Source organism: Elgaria multicarinata, chromosome 3, assembly GCF_023053635.1.
Source record: "Elgaria multicarinata webbii isolate HBS135686 ecotype San Diego chromosome 3, rElgMul1.1.pri, whole genome shotgun sequence".
In the NCBI taxonomy this organism is placed as follows: Eukaryota; Metazoa; Chordata; class Lepidosauria; order Squamata; family Anguidae; genus Elgaria; species Elgaria multicarinata.
The window spans coordinates 15,436,508-15,455,551 of NC_086173.1; the positions used below are offsets into that span (position 1 = coordinate 15,436,508).

General features: G+C 45.7%; 1 protein-coding gene across 2 annotated transcripts in view; it reads left to right on the top strand.

Annotated features, from left to right (window-relative positions):
* Positions 1 to 19,044, top strand: part of ARHGAP4 (Rho GTPase activating protein 4) — a 62,229-nt gene that overhangs the window by 10,230 nt on the left and 32,955 nt on the right. For both annotated transcript variants that reach the window (XM_063119345.1, XM_063119346.1), the window contains exons 2-6: positions 5,326 to 5,521; positions 7,800 to 7,962; positions 9,940 to 10,002; positions 12,354 to 12,545; positions 18,655 to 18,783. In XM_063119345.1, the coding sequence (XP_062975415.1) occupies positions 5,326 to 5,521; positions 7,800 to 7,962; positions 9,940 to 10,002; positions 12,354 to 12,545; positions 18,655 to 18,783 (743 nt within the window). The remainder of the gene's footprint in view (positions 1 to 5,325; positions 5,522 to 7,799; positions 7,963 to 9,939; positions 10,003 to 12,353; positions 12,546 to 18,654; positions 18,784 to 19,044) is intronic.

Here is a 19,044-nt window from a genome sequence, read left to right on the forward strand (position 1 = left end):
TTACTGGGGTAATCTATTTTTATAACGTTTTACAGTATTTCATTGCATACTTAATTTTCCCTTGTGTGTAGACTTTTGTATGGTTCTTCATCCTGCCTTGAGAGGGTTCTATCCCAACAGGCAGCCTAAAACTAATTTTAAATACATAAATAAAAGTTCTCAAGAGTATTTGACAAGGAGTGGCAATGGCTGAAATGGAGTGCTCGGCCTTTGCCAACAGAAAGAACTACCTGCATGTGGGTGGGGATGAGTGCCTGCTCTCTGTGTGTGGTGGTGGTGGGGAGGAGGACACTGCTCCCTGCTGTTGTGGGGGAGCGCATTGTAGTGATACACTTTAGGTAAGACACATGGCATACATGGCAAAAGAGAGGGTGGAGGGAAGAGGAGGAACATTGGCAGCAGTTGTCCATTGCAGCATGCATTCGCCCTTCCCTTGCTTATCTGTCTGGGGTGACATATATATATATATATATATATATATATATATATATATATATATATTTAAGTTCCTCCATGCTGTCTCTAAAAATATGCAATCATAGACTCCTACAACATGTATTTGAAGATGTTAATTATAGAGGGGCTGTCAGGAGATTCTTCTAATTATGGCAGCTGGGTTTGCACATCATAGTTAGGTGCAGCGAAAAGGTTTGGTGTATGTTTAGCTTACTTTGCCAACAGACACTGAGGTGTTATAGAACTTTCCTATCTGGGCCGTTTGGTTGTTTTACTTTCCAGCTTAGCTGGCACTGTGTTGAGTGGGGCAATGAGTGTATGAATATGTGCCTGTGTTTGGAGAGTTGTGTGCCTGTGTGGGTGAGGGGAGGGAGAACGTGAGCGTGAAAGCATGCACGTGTGTCCCCAGGCCAGATAAAACTGGCAGCGTTCCCCTCACCCACATCTAGGCGCTGCTGTTGTGTGCTCCACCGTAAGGCAGGCGTGAGCTCCTGGTTGTGTCTAGCTTTTGTGAGCATTCACGGAGCAAGGAAGTGAACTTCTGGTCTTCTCCAGGTTTGTTTCGTTTGGGAGTGATGGCACATATTATGCAGAACCACATTTGGGTTTGCCATTGAGTTAACACTTGACGGAGTAATTCTCATCATGAACACAGCAAACCCTGTGTTTATGATGAACATAGTCATAATATCATAGAATGATAGAATAGTAGAGTTGGAAGGGGCCTATAAGGCCATCGAGTCCAACCCCCGCTCAGTGCAGGAATATTTATTTTATTTATTTATTTATTTAAAATATTTATATCCCGCCCTATATCACTAAGATCTCAGGGTGGCGTACAGATAAAAACATACAGTATAAAACAATAAATATACACAGTTAAAAACAAATTAAACCATAATCCAAGTTAAAACAGTATATACTTTAAAAGCAATAGATACAGTTAAAACAATGTGCCAGTGAGTTTAACCATCAAAGGCTTTGTTAAAAAGCCATATTTTTACTTGGCGTCGAAATGCAATCAATGTTGGCGCCAAGCGGGCCTCCAAGGGGAGGGCATTCCACCCAAATCAGTGCTGGCTCCAGGTTTTTTAGAGCCCTTTGGCAAGACTCCCTCAATGAGTTGCCTCCCTCAGTGTGCCCACCCTCTCATAACCATTGTCAAGAGCCACTATTTCTCCTCCGCCTCTCTCTCATCATTGCTACCACTTGCTTGCTTGACAGGCAGAGAGCCAGGGGCATCTATTGCTCCCCTTTCTGCCAATACTGTTGTCTGGATCAGGGCGAGAGGCAGGTCAACAAGCAGGTTGCCTTGGTGAAGAGGAGGTGGGGCCCTTCATGGCGGTGGGCCCAACCATTCCAGCCCTCTGCTAAACGAAATCGGGCGTTCAGATAAGTTAGAAACATGTGGAGCATGTTGGAAAATCACACTCTGAACCAGTGATTTAGCCCTGCAGTTCTACATTGCCGGACTGTGGGGAAGGGCATCCTGTGTAGCAAGGCACACCTGGAGATGGGCTACAAACTTCCTGTGAGGAATAGGATACCGAGTCAGGTAGAGCCTTCTTTCCCTTCACCAGCTGGGGGTTTGACATTCCCGTCTCTTTCTCTCAACAAAAGAGGTGGTAGTCCTGGTGCGAGATGCTTGAGGAGGGAGGTATGCCCAGTCCCCAAAGAATCTTCTGTCCCTTGTTTGCAAAAAGACCTCCATGCACTCACCTGTGGAGCAATGGATGCTGACCTTTTTTGGGTGCAGAAGCAGAAAGTATGGTAGGTTTAGAAGTTTGAGCTAGAAACGTTTAAACAAAAACAGTGAAATCCTGGTTTGCTTCATTGTGCTGCAGCAAGATCCTCTTCTTGCTCCTAGACTGAGGCTGAGTGTGGACTTCCATCAGCCAAGTGTATCATCTTTTTCCTTTCCTTTTATTATTATTATTTTTAATTTTTTTAAAAAAGTAAGCTAACAGTGGTTTGAGAGAGACTTCTCTTCCCATAGCGTACACACAGATTATTTTGTCCTGCTGTCACTTCTGGCCAAACAGGTTTTTGCAAAATCATGAATTTGAGCAGTGGAGCCACTGTGGAAGAAGACTCATGACATTTTGTACAGACATACCTGTTCCTTTCCAGGATTGATTTTCCTGAAAATTGACTCTGCCACTGTTCATGAGTGGAAGGGTGCTATTGCCCTCATGTTCCACCGGTGGGCTTTCCAAGTGACTTCTGGTTGGATGTTGTGGGAACAAGAGCATGAAACTTGATAGGTCTTTGGTCTGATCAGCACAGCACTGATTGGCCTACACCTGCAACACCACAAGCCCACTTCCTCCATTATGCCCAGAGTGGTTTTGCAACTTAATTTGACATTAAACTGGTGAATGAATGTATACCTGAATAAATATTCATGAAATACTTTTAAAATGGCATTGGTAGGGGCAATCTCTCAGCGGCTTTCCGTACCATCGACCATGGTATCCTTCTGGAACGTCTGGCTGAGTTGGGAGTGGGAGGCACTGCATTGCAGTGGTTCCACTCCTACTTGGCGGGGTGGCTCCAGAACGTGGTGCTTGGGGAACATTGCTCAGCCCCGTGGACTCACCAGTATGGGGTTCCACAGGGGTCAGTCTTGTCCCCCATACTGTTTAACATGTAGATGAAACCATTGGGTGTGGTCATCCGGAGTTTTGGAGTGCATTGTCATCAGTACGCTGATGACACGCAGCTCTGCTTCTCCTTTTCATCTTCATCAGGTGAGGCTGTGGATGTGCTGAATTGGTGCCTGGCTGCGACAATGGACTGGATGAGGGCTAATAAACTGAAATTCAATCCAGACAAGGCTGAGATGCTGCTGGTGGGTGGTTCTTCTGACTGGATAGTGGGTGTTCAACCTGTTCTGGATGGGGTTGCACTCCCCCTGAAGGAGCAGGTTTGTAGCTTGGGGGTTCTCCTAGAATCATCTCTGTCACTTGAGGCTCAGGTGGCCTCGGTGACACGGAGTGCTTTCTTGGTGGCCCAGCTAAGCCCCAATCTGGACAGGGATAACCTAGGTTCAGTTGTCCATACTCTGGTAACCTCCAAATTAGATTACTGCAATGCCCTCTACGTGGGGCACCCTTTGAAGATGGATTGGAAGATGCAGCTTGTGCAAAATGCAGCGGCCAGATTGATAACTGGAACAAGGAAGTTTGAACATATAACACCAATTCTGGCCTGCTTGCATTGGCTGCCTATACGTTTCTGAGCCCAATTCAAGGTGCTGGTTTTAACCTATAAAGCCCTACATGGCTTGGGACCACAATACCTGATGAAATGCCTCTCCCGACATGAACCTACCTGTACACTGCGCTCAACATCTAAGGTCCTCCTCCGAGTGCCTACTCCGAGGGCTGCTCGGAGGATGGCAACAAGGGAGAGGGCCTTTTTGGTGGTGGCCCCCCAATTATGGAATGATCTCCCCGATGAGGCTCGCCTGGCACCAACATTGTTATCTTTTCGGTGCCAGGTCAAGACTTTTCTCTTCTCCCAGGCATTTAACAGCATTTAACAACGCTAAGTTTGTTTGTTTTTAACGGACCCCAGAACTGTTGTTTTTAAATGGATACCGTTGTTTTTATACTGTTCTTTTTATGTTTTTGATGGTTTAAAATTTTGTATACTTTTTAATGTTCACTGTTTTTAACTTTTGTAAACCGCCCAGAGAGCTTCGGCTATGGGGCGGTATATAAATGTAATAAATAAATAAAATAAATAAACTGGATGGTGGACCGAAAACGTAGGAGAAGGGGGAAGGCAGGCAATTGAATGTCTATCTCTGCCATACACGATGTGACAGCAGGAGTAAGGTGGGCTCATCCTGGGAAAAGAGATCACAAGGAGATCATCTACTCTAGCATGTTAACCTGGTACAGTAACATCTGACTCAAGTTCAGGGCGATGCCCTCCCCAATCCATTGTCGTGTTGCTATTTTCCCATCAATATTCCGTTTTGCCCAAACTACTTCTATGATTGTTTTTTTGCTACTTGCAGTTTCCATGGATTACAAAGATGTGTGTTTCAATCTAGCGGTTTTATAACTCTTACCTCTTACTGTAGGACCTGTTTTGCAATACCATCCCCTCTCTTCCATGCTAGGATCTACACTTTTCTTTCTTTCTCCTCCTTTTCTTTCCTGCTCCTCCTTCACACTGATTTTCATGAGATTTGTGGGCAGGATTTTCTTGTGTGTGCATCTATTTCTTCCTGCACATCAGTACAGTTTAAACCTCCATCCCTGCACAGCAGTGAAGGTGCACATGCAGTTAGCAGACTAAAAAAGAAAGAAAGAAAGACCAAAACATAACGCCAGCGTGCCCCTCCCATTTTGCCAGCAATTTCAGCACTATACTGGGGCTAGTAGCTTGTGCTATAAACACAAATGATTAAATCCACTTGACCATTCAAACTCCTCCTATTTCCCCCGCAATTACAACACTGTGCATTTGTGTGTGGTACTTGATCATATTATAAACCCAGGTGATCCTGCGCTGAATTCATCACTGTGTGCCTCCGGAACAGCAATTGTGGTTTGAAAAAATACTGGCACAGTGGTGCTTGACAAATAAAATGGGCTGTAGTGTGTTTTCTACCAGTGAGTCCTTTTTAAAGGAATGTTTTGCATGCACCCCTCCCCGCCCCAACCTTGCTTGCCAGAGGCAAATGTGAGGTGAACGTACTCACTACAAGCAGCGGTACTTTCAACCCTCTTCAGTTCTTCAGAAAAATACATAAATGACATGTCTCCAACCTCGGGTGACTTACAGTAACAGAGTTTGGGAACTCCTGTTCCTCAAACCTTTCCCAATGCTGTCATCTTGGCTTTTCTCTTTCAGAAATGCGCTGGCAGATGGGCGAGCAGGTCCGCGGTCTTGACTCTCAGGCGGAGAGTCGGCAACAGTTACTGCAAGATGTGGCTGACTTCTTGCGCCGCAAGGCTGAAGTGGAGCAGGAGTATTCCCGGGGACTGGAAAAGCTATCCGAACGTTTCTCGGCTAAGATCCGCGGCTCCAAGGAGCACCAGAATTTCAGGTGGGGGAGCTTTTGGATTCTTCCAAGGGTGGATGGGTATTGGCAAAGTTGCGAAGGAGGTTCCAGGGCTATGATGACTGGGGAATGGTGAGGCTGGGCCGGCAGGAGCCGAGGGAAGGACTAGGAGCGTTTATGAAAACGGTCGAGATGTTCCAAGAATGGTAACCATTAGCACCTTACCTTGAGACAATGTGAAGCATCCTTTCCTGATGGTAGATTTTGGATGCCAATAACCTGGTGCCCTCAAGATGGGTTGGACGGCAACTGCCATCTGTGGCGTTACACCCCACAAGTCAGTTCCCTAATGTAAGTCTAGGATTTGTAAGTCTATTGTGTTTAGAATGTTGACCTGAGTGGGTGGAGATTGAATATTTTCGGAGGGGGGAGGAAGATATATAAGGGAATGACTGAGGTGATAAGGGGTTGTGTGTTTTTAAAGTACTTGGGTTCGAGGAATTAGACCAGAGCTTTCCAAACTGTGTGTCGCAACACGTTAGTGTGTCAGCGGCAGTGTGTAGGTGTGTCATGTGAAGGTAACAAGAAACTTCTAAGTCTATGTGAAATAAGCAATACCAACTTGCATGCATTTTTACGCAGCAAAGGTGCCGATTAGTATGGTGCACTAGTATATTCCCCTTCCGTCGATCCGTGTATGTACACCACAGTCAAGCGATCATACAGGTACTGCGCATGCGCAGTATGCATAATCGGGTCGAAACAGCTGATTCCGCGTCACTTCCAGTGATGCGGCTGCACCTGAAGTGACATTCAAGAAATTCCATGGGTCCAGTTTTTTGATAGAACACCGTCTCAACCACCGCTCCATCGCAGCTCGACAAAATTGGTTCAGTGTGAAAAGTCTTGGAAATGTATGTTATTATCTTGCAAATCACATATTTTTTAAAATATAAATGAAAGGTTTTCATGAGTTATGTTGTGTCCCCATACATTTCGTTATTACAATTTATGTATGTGTCCATATCTCTTATAAGGGGTTAGTTTAACCTTCTGTTTGCTAGTAAAACTGAATTACTGTGTCACGAAATGATGCATGTCTAAAAAGTGTGTCACCAACATGAAAAGTTTGGAAAGCTCTGAATTAGACTATCAGGGTAAAGAGGGTTGTCTTTTGAGTGTAGTTTGCAGATGGTCAGTTGGTGTATATTAAACAATCCTGATAATAAAGAAATTTCAAGAGTGAAGGTGTGAGAGAAAGGAAAGCGTGTATGAGAAGAGAGAAAAGATTAGATGAGAAGTTTTAACAAGGGTCTGAAAAGTTTTATTATGAAACAAAGTTTGTGAACATTTAAATACATTTTTATTCAGTTTGTTTTACTATCACAAAAATCCCACATGTCTCTTTGGCATTTATCATATACATATAACCCCCGTTCTGACATTAATTTGCCATCAGCACATATAATTCACAGCGCATTATTTTATTCCCGAAATTATTCCTGTTTAACCCTTTCTCCACATAGTTTGTAGAAAGGCGGTGTTTGTCCCTCACCTCAGGCTTATAAAGTGGTGGCGCTTAGCTTGAGCAGGGAGTGTCCGCAGACAGGCCTGTTGTAAAGAGCCTGTGTCGTGGTACACCGTCATTTTCAGCTGGTGTGACCATGGGCACTAACGAATGTCAGATTTTGTCTGTGTGGTTTATAAAACTACTGTGGTGGGTGAGTAGTGGAGAAAGAGTCTAATGATGTACGGGTGGTGGAGGGAGAGGAGGAGGCTGATGATGAGAATTGGAGTGAAAGGGGGCATTGGATCAGTCTGTCTTTGCTTGAATGTTTCCAGAAGACATCTTTAACTGTGTTGCTATGAACACCATTATTATTATTATTATTATTATTATTATCATCATCATCATCATCATCATCATCATCATCATCTACCACAACCAAAAGATCTCATACCTCCTGGTATTGCCAGGTTATACCACAAGCAGACATAGATTTTGTGTGTAAGTTTTTGCATTGGTACAATGCCAGCATAGCAACACCATGCATTGTTCTTAAATAGTTGTTTACTTCGAGATAGACAAATCTCTCAGTTTCATTCTTTCAGTTTCTCATTTTTCCAGTCTTAAGTTCGGTTTGTCTCAGACTTTGAGACTTTCTCCAGTGTTAAGCTGAGATCATCCCAGATATGGACATTAAAATAAATAAATAATTGCATGATAATTTATAAGCACCTTCATAAGCACAATCCTCCTAATACGTGCATTTGTGGGTGCTCACCCAGTCAAGGATGAAAAGGCGTTCCTATTTCCCTGCAGGAAGGACCAAAACCTCCCGTCCCCCTTGAATTGCTGGTACACGATCCTCAACCAGACGCGGCAGGCGAGCCGGGATCACGGGGCGCTGAGCGAAATCTACACAGGCCACTTGGCACTGCGGTTGGTGCACATCAGTGAGGATGTGGGACGACTGGCCCGAAAAGTAGGTGCCTCGGAGGGCAGGAGAGTGGATTCCTGGTAGGCCCATCTTGACAAAACTGGAAAGCAGGGGAGGACAGAAGTTGCCCATCCAGCCCACAGGGGCTTCCTGGATTCCTCGCTGTTATAACAGCGGGAATCCCACTGTTATTTTGGATTGCAGATAAGAGCAGAGGATGCAGGCGGGGGACTTGCCCGCACGGAGCCTTCCGCATTGACGAAGTCACCATGTGGGCAAAGCTGGCAGCTAGAGGAGCTCAGTTGTGGATGCTTCACCGGCTCAGTGTCTTCTCCCCAGTGGGAGTAGGTGTGGGGCCAGCAAAGCTACTTCTTGGTAGGTGTGCTGGGAGGATCATCCTTCCAATGCACCCCCCCAGACTGAATAACCTCAGGGTGTGTGGATCATGCCCCTTTTGACATCAGGGCTGTAGCTACACCATCTGACATTATTTGACCTGTGGAAGGCTTAAGGTGGGGTCATCCAGCCCCTTGTCTAATTTGGGTTGCCCTCTCCTGTTATAAAAGATGGGCGTTGTCCAGGGGCCTAGACCTCAAAGAACCATTCCCATTGCTCTTGCCCCCTACCTCTGCTGAAGAACCACTTCGTTCTGAGCCAGCTAATATGCCTAGTCTAAAAATGGAGAAATGGTAGAAAGAAGCCTTTTTAATGTGGCCCCTAACCATTTCCAAGTGGAAACCACTTCTGTGGTTGCTAGGCAACTCTGGCAAACATCTCCCTTTGCCGTCTCCTAAATTGCCAAATCAGTGGCTAGTGGCCTGAAACATGGCTGTAGATATGGTGTGTATGTGTCAGGGGAGTGTAGCTGTGGAGGAAGGCCATTGCATTAGGGCTGCAAAGCTTATCTTCTGAACCCAGTATGCTACTTGTATTCAGGCTCATCTTGAAATGAATATGTGCAATCCCTGGTCCACTTGACAGTCTTGCTGGTCTGTGCTCCCCACAGCTCAGGGCACCTAAAAAAGTTTCACCATACCCTCTCCTCACAATCTCTATGGCATGGATGGATGCTGGTAGCAAGCTAGAGGAGGTGAAGGGAACGTAGAGCTGTCTACTGCCACCCTTCTCCTACCGTTTCCCCATCTCCATTTCCTGGAGTTGTGTGAAGCCTGGTTCAGCTACAATGGAAACCTGTCATTTTCTGCTACATAAATGAACCTGCAAGTGCATTAAGCTTGCATTCTCTCTACTCCTGTTTCTCAGCTTTAGCTTCTGCTTTAAACAAACCACAGTTCCCTGAGTTCAGCCATCGTAAACAAATGTGGTTTGTAAACTGTAGTTAGTGAAAACAAGCCAAAGTCTCAAATTCTGGTTTGTTCTCACGCAACTAGAGTTTAAACAAACCAAAGTTCCTTGAGTTTGGCCCTTATGTTTACTTAGTAGGAAACCATGGCTTCCTGTGAAATCTGAACTGAGCCTGTACTTAAAAAATTCTGTGCCAAGTTAAGTCACACTTGTGCAATGAAAAGCTGAATTCAGTGAACTTTATCAGTTATTTGTGTATTTATTTATTTTAAGTATATACTTATGCAAATGTGTGTGTGTGTGTTAGTTGCTTGCATTCTGCCACTGCTAGTCCTAGGGAGAAGAAAGGAGCTATCTAGATCATCCTTCCCCAACCTGGTGCCCTCCAAATGTGTTTGACTACCACTCCAACGCATCTGGAAGTCACAACGTTGGGTATGGCTGATCTAGAGCACTGAAGCCTGGCCATTGGGAGTCCTGCGCACATCTGCCAAGTTCAGATGTTTGCCAAGCTTTATTCACCTACTTGCAAGACTGCCATTACAGTCATAAGGACTAGGAACTCATTTTATTAAAAATCAAAGTCGAGGTTCTCAGTGTGCCACTGCCTAATTCCATGTCTTTCCTTGCACCAGTGAGGAATCACAGCATACGCACAACCTTGGGAAGCCCTGCCCTTAACATTGCTTCCTTTTTGCCCTTTTCTTGTTCTTTTAGAGCAAAGAGATGGAGCAGCAGACGCAGGATGAGCTACTGAAGGCAATTTCAGAGCTGCAGATGGTAAGTGAGAAGCAGGGGTTTCTTTCCCTGTCACCACCATCCCTCGAGGCTGTAGTAGTAGGACGGTGCTGGTGACATTGAGGGTGGAGTGACCTGATTTTCCTAGCAATTGTGGGAGTACAAGGACCTTTGGAGAGTAATCGTTTTTGCTGCCTTAGAAATGTGTTTGCCTTTGTAGTGCAAAATCCCCATCTCTTCCCTCTAGGGAGTGCAGCTGTTCAGTAGACATTGTCATTTTCTAAGCAGCGAAATGGTAGCTGGCTTGTATCGGTTTTGCCAAGGCCAGGCTTTACCCAAATCTGGAGCTGAATGAAGTGTGTTCTCAAAGCCAGTGTCCCTAAGACATATTTATTAAGGCATATTTATTTATTTAGGCTTATTTATTAATATGAGATGCTTTGACTGGCCTGGAAGTATTGTTTGTAGGACTGACTTTTACTGATATGGCTTTTCATTTTTCGTGAATTACCTTGAAATGTGGCTATACTTTATGAAGTGTTCTGCTCTGGCATTGTTGCGAGCTGCTTTGAGCATTGTTTACCATGGAAGAGCAGCATACAAATAAGCTGATTATGCGCCATGGACCAGGCTGTAAGGCGAGACTCTCTCAGTCCAGTGCCCTCCTGGACATCAGGAAAAACTTCCTGACTGTTAGAGCAGTATGACAATGCAACCAGTTACCTAGGGAGGTTGTGGGCTCCCCCACACTAGAGGCCTTCAAGAGGCAGCTGGACAACCATCTGTCAAGTATGCTGTAGGGTGGATTCCTGCATTGAGCAGGGGATTTGATTTGATGACCTTTTAGGCCCCTTCCAACTCTACTATTATATTTATTTATTTATTTATTTATTTATTACATTTTTATACCGCCCAATAGCCGAAGCTCTCTGGGCGGTTCACAAAAATTAAAACCATCATAAAACAACCAACAAGTTAAAAATACAAATACAAAATACAATATAAAAAGCACAACCAGGATAAAACCACGCAGCAAAATTGATATAAGGTTAAAATACAGAGTTAAAACAGTATAATTTAAGTTAAAATTAAGTGTTAAAATACTGAGTGAATAAAAAAGTCTTCAGCTGGCGACGAAAGGAGTACAGTGTAGTACAGTACAATATATGATTCTATATTGGCCTGCAACTGCCACCAGCTTTTCCCATGCTGGCTCAAGATGATGGGAGTTGCAGTCCCAATGCATTTGGAGGGCACAGGATCAGAGAAGGCTGCCCCAAGGCATGACAGAGCATAGTCTCAGGTAGCTTCTCAAGTGAGGCCCCAGCCTCAAATAATTGTGAACTTCCTAGTTCAAACAAATTCCTTTGACCATAAGGAATCATTAGGATGCTGCTGTTTTGGACTGGGTCAAGGATGGCCTCCCCCATGGATTACTATTGCAACAGAAGCACATTGTGGGGGGCACCCAGTGCGATGGTACTGCTAATGTGAATTACATTGTGCTAGCGTAGGCGGCCTCTGGTGCAACACCACAAACTGGCGTGATGGGTTTTCTGGGCAAACGCTAGTGGGGTTGTCCTTGAGGTCGCTTCTGCTCGCGCATAGTGATTTACTTTAGCAGTGGTGTCGCATGGGATACTGCCTGCTGTGGTTGCACAAGGCAACTGTTGTTTGTGTAGTTCGTGATGTCGTGAGAGTGATGAACAGCCGAAGCTGCCTTGTCCTCAGGCGGAGGCCTTTCCCAACACTCCTACTACCTGAGATTCTTTTAACTGTGGATGCCAGGGATTGAACCTCGGAGCTGTTCACCGCTCCGAAATCTTGGATGTGGAGCGGTGTACAAATATAGAAATAAATAATAATGATGGAGATGAAATAAATAAAGGATGGAGTCTCTCGCTGAGCTCGAGACCCTTCCCATGAACAGCGCAGCTCTTCCACGGGGGCATCTTTAACCTGGGGCGAGACGTGGTGGCCACCTTGGGGGAGAAGTTGCGTTGGCTTTCATTGAGGTCGGCAGAGATGGGGAGACAGACCACGTGATTGGTTGAAATGGACGTGGGTTACACGAATCGCTGGATACGGGGCATTTTAATTTATTATATAGATTTAAATAAATTGAATAACTCCCATTTAAATTTGTTGGGCTACTTGCATTTAGGATTTTCAATTGACATCTGATCCACACCTCCCCCCTTTCCCTTTGCATTGCCTCCCAAAAAAATCTAGCTGTGTGCCTCCTGTGGTTGCACAGTGGCTCAGTGCAATTGGAAGCTTGATTTGCATGATTGGGTGGGAAGGTTTTGGGCTCTCGTTTCTGGAGGATTCTAGCTGAACCCCCACCAGGTGTGGGTTGTTCTGCTTTTGATGCACGCACTGTCTCTACACAGGCTATGAAGACATATCAGACGTACCGCATTGACTGCTTGAATGCTGAGGCGAAGCTGCGTGAAGCTGAGCGGCAAGAGGAGAAGCGCAGTGGAGGGAGGCACCCTGATCCTGGGGGGTCCCCCGGGGGCGCTGGGCTTGACAAGATGTCCCGTCGCACGTCCCTCCGAAAGGTTGAGCGGCTGCTGGAAAAGGTGGGGAGACGAAAACGTGAGGGGCAGGCCGGGGGAGCCTAACTGAGTTGGGAGCTCTTCCTGGAGAGTGTGATGCTTTCTAAAAAGATACTAGAAGGTTCTAGGGGTGATAGTTAGCTATCAATATTTACAGCTGCCATACTGTACAGTTTTATCTAGAAATAAGTGCCACTGGGCATAGTGAAGGTTACGTCTGATAAACATACATGGGATTGAATTTAGGGCTGTCAATTGATTAAACAATTCCACTTGATTGTCTACCTATTAAATGCATTGGATTTAATGTACACATGTTATCAAAGTCTCTATAGCTGCCTTTTAGAAGTATTGAGGGAAATGTATGAGAACACTAAATACAACGAACAAAAATTAGCACTCATTATTAGAAGAAAATGCCATTTTTAAAATGAAGTATTTGCTTTTTGAGATCCATTAGCTTGCTCTCCCATCTGGAGAAACAGGCGAAGTTCAAGTCAATGAGATGAGAGCATCTTATTCTTGTGGCTTAAAGTATCCCTGTGCTAGCCTTTGATAACAGCGATACTATGAAGTTGCTCCAAGAAATTTAGAGATCTCAGATATGGTATACTTCATCATAATAGTAAAATTTAAGTAATTCCAACTACAGTGTGTTGCTATGATGAGTTTAGCAGCCTTTAAAACGTATTGCTTCTTCTGTACCATCCTAGAGAAGGTGCAAGGCAATCCCACCCAAAGGGATACCCAAGACAACTAAAAGTCCAGAGCAAAACCCTGGCACACCCTCTCCTTCCTGCTTAGCACTCGGTGTAGCTCCTCTTACTAATCCTGGATTTCTGGCATATCTACATCACTACTTATTAAAGCTGAACGTATGTGTGTGAGATAGATGTATGTCCAGAAATGTTTACCCACTTCCAGATGAGTTAGAAACTTGAAATTTGACAAGGTAATAGATCTGGCTGTACAATGTACCAGAAAAATCTAAAAACGTGAATTTTGGGGGTTTAATTATTTTTTTAAGAATTTAATAAAAAGCCTAGGTTTATACCTACAACTCCCAGCATGCCTTGGGTAGAACTCCCAGCATGCCTTGGGTGGGAGGCCAGACTTACTAGCCTTTGGTGGCCATTGTGACTCCTAAGGTCAGTATCAAGCAGTCAACCCAATTCCACATAAAAGGAAACAACCCACATAAATGGGCTGCGTCCATTTGCGGTGCCTCTTCCCGCCTGCCATATGTAGATTAAAAATCGTAACTAGTTACAACAGCATAACTTTGAGAGACCAAACTCTGAACATGCTCAAAGGCATGATGCGTTTAGCAGCCTTTAGCAGTCCTGATATTGCTGTTTTCTCAGAATCTGGAGGAAGTGCATGTGTAGCCTTAAGAAGGAGGGAGGGAGATAGGGGAGGCACTCTGTGCATGCCCAGAAACAAGCCTGATGAAGGGGGGAAGTACATGGGCCAGCCCTGATCCTTTAGTACATGCTCCTGACAGAGCACTTGGTGGGCAGTCTACTGACAGCCTCTTTTGCAATGCTACTCCTCAATGCGCTATCGAAGAGCAGCATTGGCAACAAGAGGAGGGAAACATTTCTCAGAGGATGCGGGCACCTGCAACTCCCAGCATGCCTTGGGCAGGAGGGAAGACTTATCGGGCTTTGGTGGCCATCATCTAGAAGTGGCTCACCATCCTGGGCTTAGGCACCATCAGGAACGAGAGGGCAGGAGGGTGCAGCTCTAGGCCCGTTGCCAATGATAACAGCTGAGCTAACAGTCAGCCAGCCAGCCTGCTCCCTCACGGCCTCCCTACGGGCACAGCTTGTGCAGTGCCACATGGACCAGCTTGGCCGGACTTCACTTCCCATGAGCCTCAGCGGCAGGAGTCTTACTGGGCAAGTTGGGCACTGCGGTAAAAAGCATGTTGAGGGGGGGTTGTTTTCGTTTTCTGCGGGGACAAGGAAAATTATAGCAGTTTCTTCCTCAGGCCCAAGTAGGCCTGATGAGGCGGGGGCGGGGGGGAAGTGCCCAGGCCTTCTGCTGGAACACTTGGTCGGCGAGAAGTGCGGGCCGAGGCAGGCACAGGCCTTCGACCCAGCCGTCCACCAAGAGTCCCAAGCAGAAGATGGTCGAGCATGCCATGGTCCATGGAGAGCTGGAATGCATCGGGGGTGAGAGAGAGAAAAAAGAAACAAATTTAATTCATTTAAAAGTTAACTCACAGGCCTAGATGACATATATCTTAGGGGGCCCAAGCAACACCGGGTATATCAGCTAGTGGACCTATAAACTAATTCGTGAAGCGCTTCAATTTTACTAACCCTGGTGAGTGCGGCACTGCTGTCTGACCCCTAAGCTTCCTCCCAACCTTGGAGAGGGGGAAATCCTCCCCATAGTTTTGCAGTGCATCAGTGGCGCATCCACGGTGGGGCTACTCCCTGCCCTCAGCCACCCTAAGACATTTTGCTGCCTGAAGCAAAGAACAAGATGGCGGCCTCTCCCATTCCATGCATGAAAGCCAACTCGCCTGACAGGTGAACCTGACAATGGGACAGCATCCTCCACTGCACCTGAAGGCAGCAGACATTCTTAGGAGCAGTCAGCAGGGCACACAGGTTTTTCCTCCAACACCTTGCTGCCACTCCAGAGAGCTGGATCGCCTCACTCTGCCGAGTGTTTATTTATTACATTTCTTTACCACTCGATAGCTGAGGCTCTAATGGTAGGCAGGAATCCAGGAGCGCTTTTTTGGGCACCCCACTTCTGAGGGGCTCGCGGCACCTTGGGATAGCATTATGAGAACAACAGGTCCCAGCCAGAGCAGTAGAGAATAGTAATGGCGTATCAGCTTGGCTCTGCAGTTTCAAGGTGCCCGTCGTGCCTTAGATGGGCAGTCAAAGCAAGATGTAGCTTTCCTCTCCGGTTCCGAGCGCCTAATCTCGTGCTCCATTTCACAGGCACAGCAGGAGGTCAGGAAGAGGACCCAGCCCTTGGGGGCTGAGGGATAAGATCCACAGAGTTTTGGTTGGCCACCGAGACCAGCCTCAAACCTGTGGACTCCTGCTTATGAGTCATAATTTCACCAGTTAGCTCCAGCCCACAAACCACTTCCTGTCCCTTCTGGCTGGCTGGCTGGCTGATTTTAAGAGTTTGCTCCCTGCCCTTGGTAATAACAGAAGTAGTTTAAACACAGCACGTGCTCCGTGATCTCCTTGGTGCAGGCTGACCAGGGCCATCCCCCAAGATTCTTTTATGTAAGAAAATTAACTGATACCTGTGATTGTAAAGGAATAACACGGGATACATTTCCCCCTAATAAGCATGGTCATTGCAACACTCCTAATCTGTGAATCATTCTCTGACAGTGGAACATCAAATCCTTATTGTTGCTGGCGTACTGAGGTTGCTGGAGTTTCCCTTACGCCCAAGATACCTGTGGTATGGAAGAAGTTAGACTGAAGTCCTGAAATTTTCTTGGAATCCTTCTTTGTTTTGTGGCCTTGGAGACAATCTCTCAGCTTGAACATCTTGCACCAATATTGTCTGTTGTGTGTCATTTGATCCGCCATAATCTTTTCTAGCTTGAGATTCACCTGGAGTCTTGCAAACTTTATTCGCTGGATACCAGGGTATCTAATCTGTCCATTAAAACAATCCAGTAGCCTTTGGCTGCCATGCTCTTTTGTAAACTGAAACAGGAGCCTAATGGTATGTGGCATTTTCTCTATGGCATTTTCTTGGTTGAATCCTTTTCTTTCTGACTTAAAAAGGGCTGTTTTCCTTGACCTTAACAGGCTAACCTTGTACTGATCACTTTCCATATTAATATGTTTCGGGGAGTTTCCCTCTTCAGTAACAAAGAAGGAAGTATATGGCCTTAAGATACTGCATTGTGAACTTATCTCGTTATATCTTCTTACATCAGAACTGGTTGCTCATCTTGTAGTTTCCTGATTGCCACATGTATCTGGGATCCCCATCTTCTAATTTATGTTTCCCTCTCAGGTTAAGATTTCTGCCTTTTAAGGCACGATTGCCATCAGATATATGTGAATGCCTGACTTTGGCATCCTGTTTTCTCTTGTTAGTACTCTGATTTTTATTTCATTTTTTAAAATTAATAATAATTAAATGTTTAATTTGTTTGTTACACTTATATCCTGCCTTTACCTCCAAGGAGCCGTGGGCAGCATACATGATCCTCCTCCACCTCCATTTTATCCTCACAACAACCCTGTGACATAGGCTAGGTTGAAAATCAGTGACTGGCCCAACTTCGCTCCATCAGCGAATCAGTGGGGAGCGAATCAGTGGGAAGTAGAACCTGGATTTCCTGTGTCCCAGTCCAACACTCTAACAGCTACACCATACTAGCTTCTTCACTGTCTCTTCATCTTCTTTGTCATAAGCACACCTCAGCTTTCTTGTGATTTCCTGTATATATTGTTGGTGATTCATTTTTGGTCTTCCCTACAGCCCAATATCAAAGCACCCATCAATTTGCACTAATAGCCCAGACATTAGGAAGTTCTGTTGTTCCTTGTGCAGTTATGGGCCTGGGCCATGAGTTTCTCATACTTCCTCCACTAATGTCTTCCAAGGTCACCATCATACTTAGTACAGCCATGTTAAATTGTTCTACTAATGGTAAGGTGTAGTTTGGGACATCAATTTAACTGCAATTGGTTCTGATTCAAAAACTGCCCCTGGTGCAGACTGACCATAACCGTCCCCCCAAATGCTTTTTTTTAATGAGAAAATTATCTAATAGCCAGGTATCTTAAAAGGAACAGTAATATCAGTTGTGTGCGCATAGGATTGCCAAATATGTGAAGGATGGGGCAAATCTTTATCTTTAGTATACTCAGAAACTTTCATTTAAGCTTGTTAGGTTACTTGCATTTCGGATTAAATACCTGCCCCCAAACAGTTTAGGGCTTAAAATATTTATGCCCATCATCAAAGCATTAATAAAGATTCCTTTCTGGTAAAAGAAGTGGGAGATAAATTTAAATTTAATTTTTATAAAATAGCATTCATTGGTAGGAGGGAAGACCATCTTTAATGTTTTCTTTTTCATTCCCTTTTACATTAGCACACCCCAGATCTAAAATAAGCCTTACAAATAAGCAAATGGACCCTTGACTATCAGACACACTAATTAAAATTGATTGATCTACTGATTGAAGCTTGCCGCCGTCTGTAGCACTCTTCTTTCAAAGCAATTTGCACAGAGAAACCAGGTGGCTATTGTGGCTAGCTGTTGGTTATTGAGGGTGATTATGGAATAACTGGATGTTGGGAGGAGAAGGACATTATTGAAGGGGTTTATTGGAAGGGGAGACGGCGAACGCTGTCTGCACACACAAACAGAATGGGGGCAAGGCTGCTTCCTGCCTAGCTCCACAGTCTGTCACACTACCATTGCAGGAAGGAGGCTAGCAAGCAGGTAACACTTGGGGGCTGTCTCTACGTGGGGAAAGCTCCGCGGTGTCACTGTGTTGCTCATACGACACTGCGCAGCCACCCCGGGGCTTTCCCCTGAAGCTCTGAGGTAAAGATGCCCTGACTTTTTTCTCTGGAGTGAGGCGAGGTTGGCGCATCCACTGTCTTCCTCTGCTCCGGTGTGAGGTGGAGTCGTAGCCGGGCAGATGGTGACCCCTGAATGGTCGCCATCCGCCCAGGTAGGGGGGCCAGGCCGGGCTGGTGATGGCCGCTGGGGTGCCCCTGTGCTGCCACCGCCATGGGGAGAGCAGACTCCCTTTTGCTGGGGCAAAGTTCTCCATTCCCTTGGCTTCAATATGAGTGGAAAGCCCTGTGAGGTAAGCAGGGGGAAAGCCAGGGAGGCTCCTGCTCCCTTAATGATCCATATAAACCCGCGATCGCTCTTTGGCATGGAGATAACGCAGTGAAACCCCACAGGAGTGAAACCACGGGGTTTTGGGGGCTCGTGGTGCCAATGTGCCATCATCATGACAGGCCCTGGGAGGGAAATTGCTTCCATCGTTTGTCAGAAAAGAAGACCATAAAACCGCTAAGAATCTTAACGGGGAAGCCGGAGGGGAGAAGGAGGAGGAGGGAAAGGGCTGGCTGTAGTCCGAACCTAACGATTCCCCAATGCTTGCAGAGACAGTCTAAGTTCCTGGAGAACAAGCTGAAGTGCGCCAAGGCCCGAAATGACTACCTGTTGAGCCTGCATGCCGCCAACGCTGCCATCAGCAACTATTACGTGCGCGATGTGGCTGACCTGCTAGATGTGAGTCCCCCTGACCCTGTGTGAGCGAGATAAGGGGGAGACAGCACTAAATAAGTGCCCCATATTCAGTGGCTCTATGTCTCTGGCAATGTTTCACTCTTTCAGTTGTGTCTAAGGGTATGTCTGCATGACAAATGTGCACTGTTTGTTTTTTGTTTTGCTTTTTACCAATTGAGCTATTATGGCTTCTCCAAAGAGTCCTGGGGATTGTAGTTTGATGAGAATGTTGAGACTTCTGTTAGGGCTCCCTAGCTCCATACA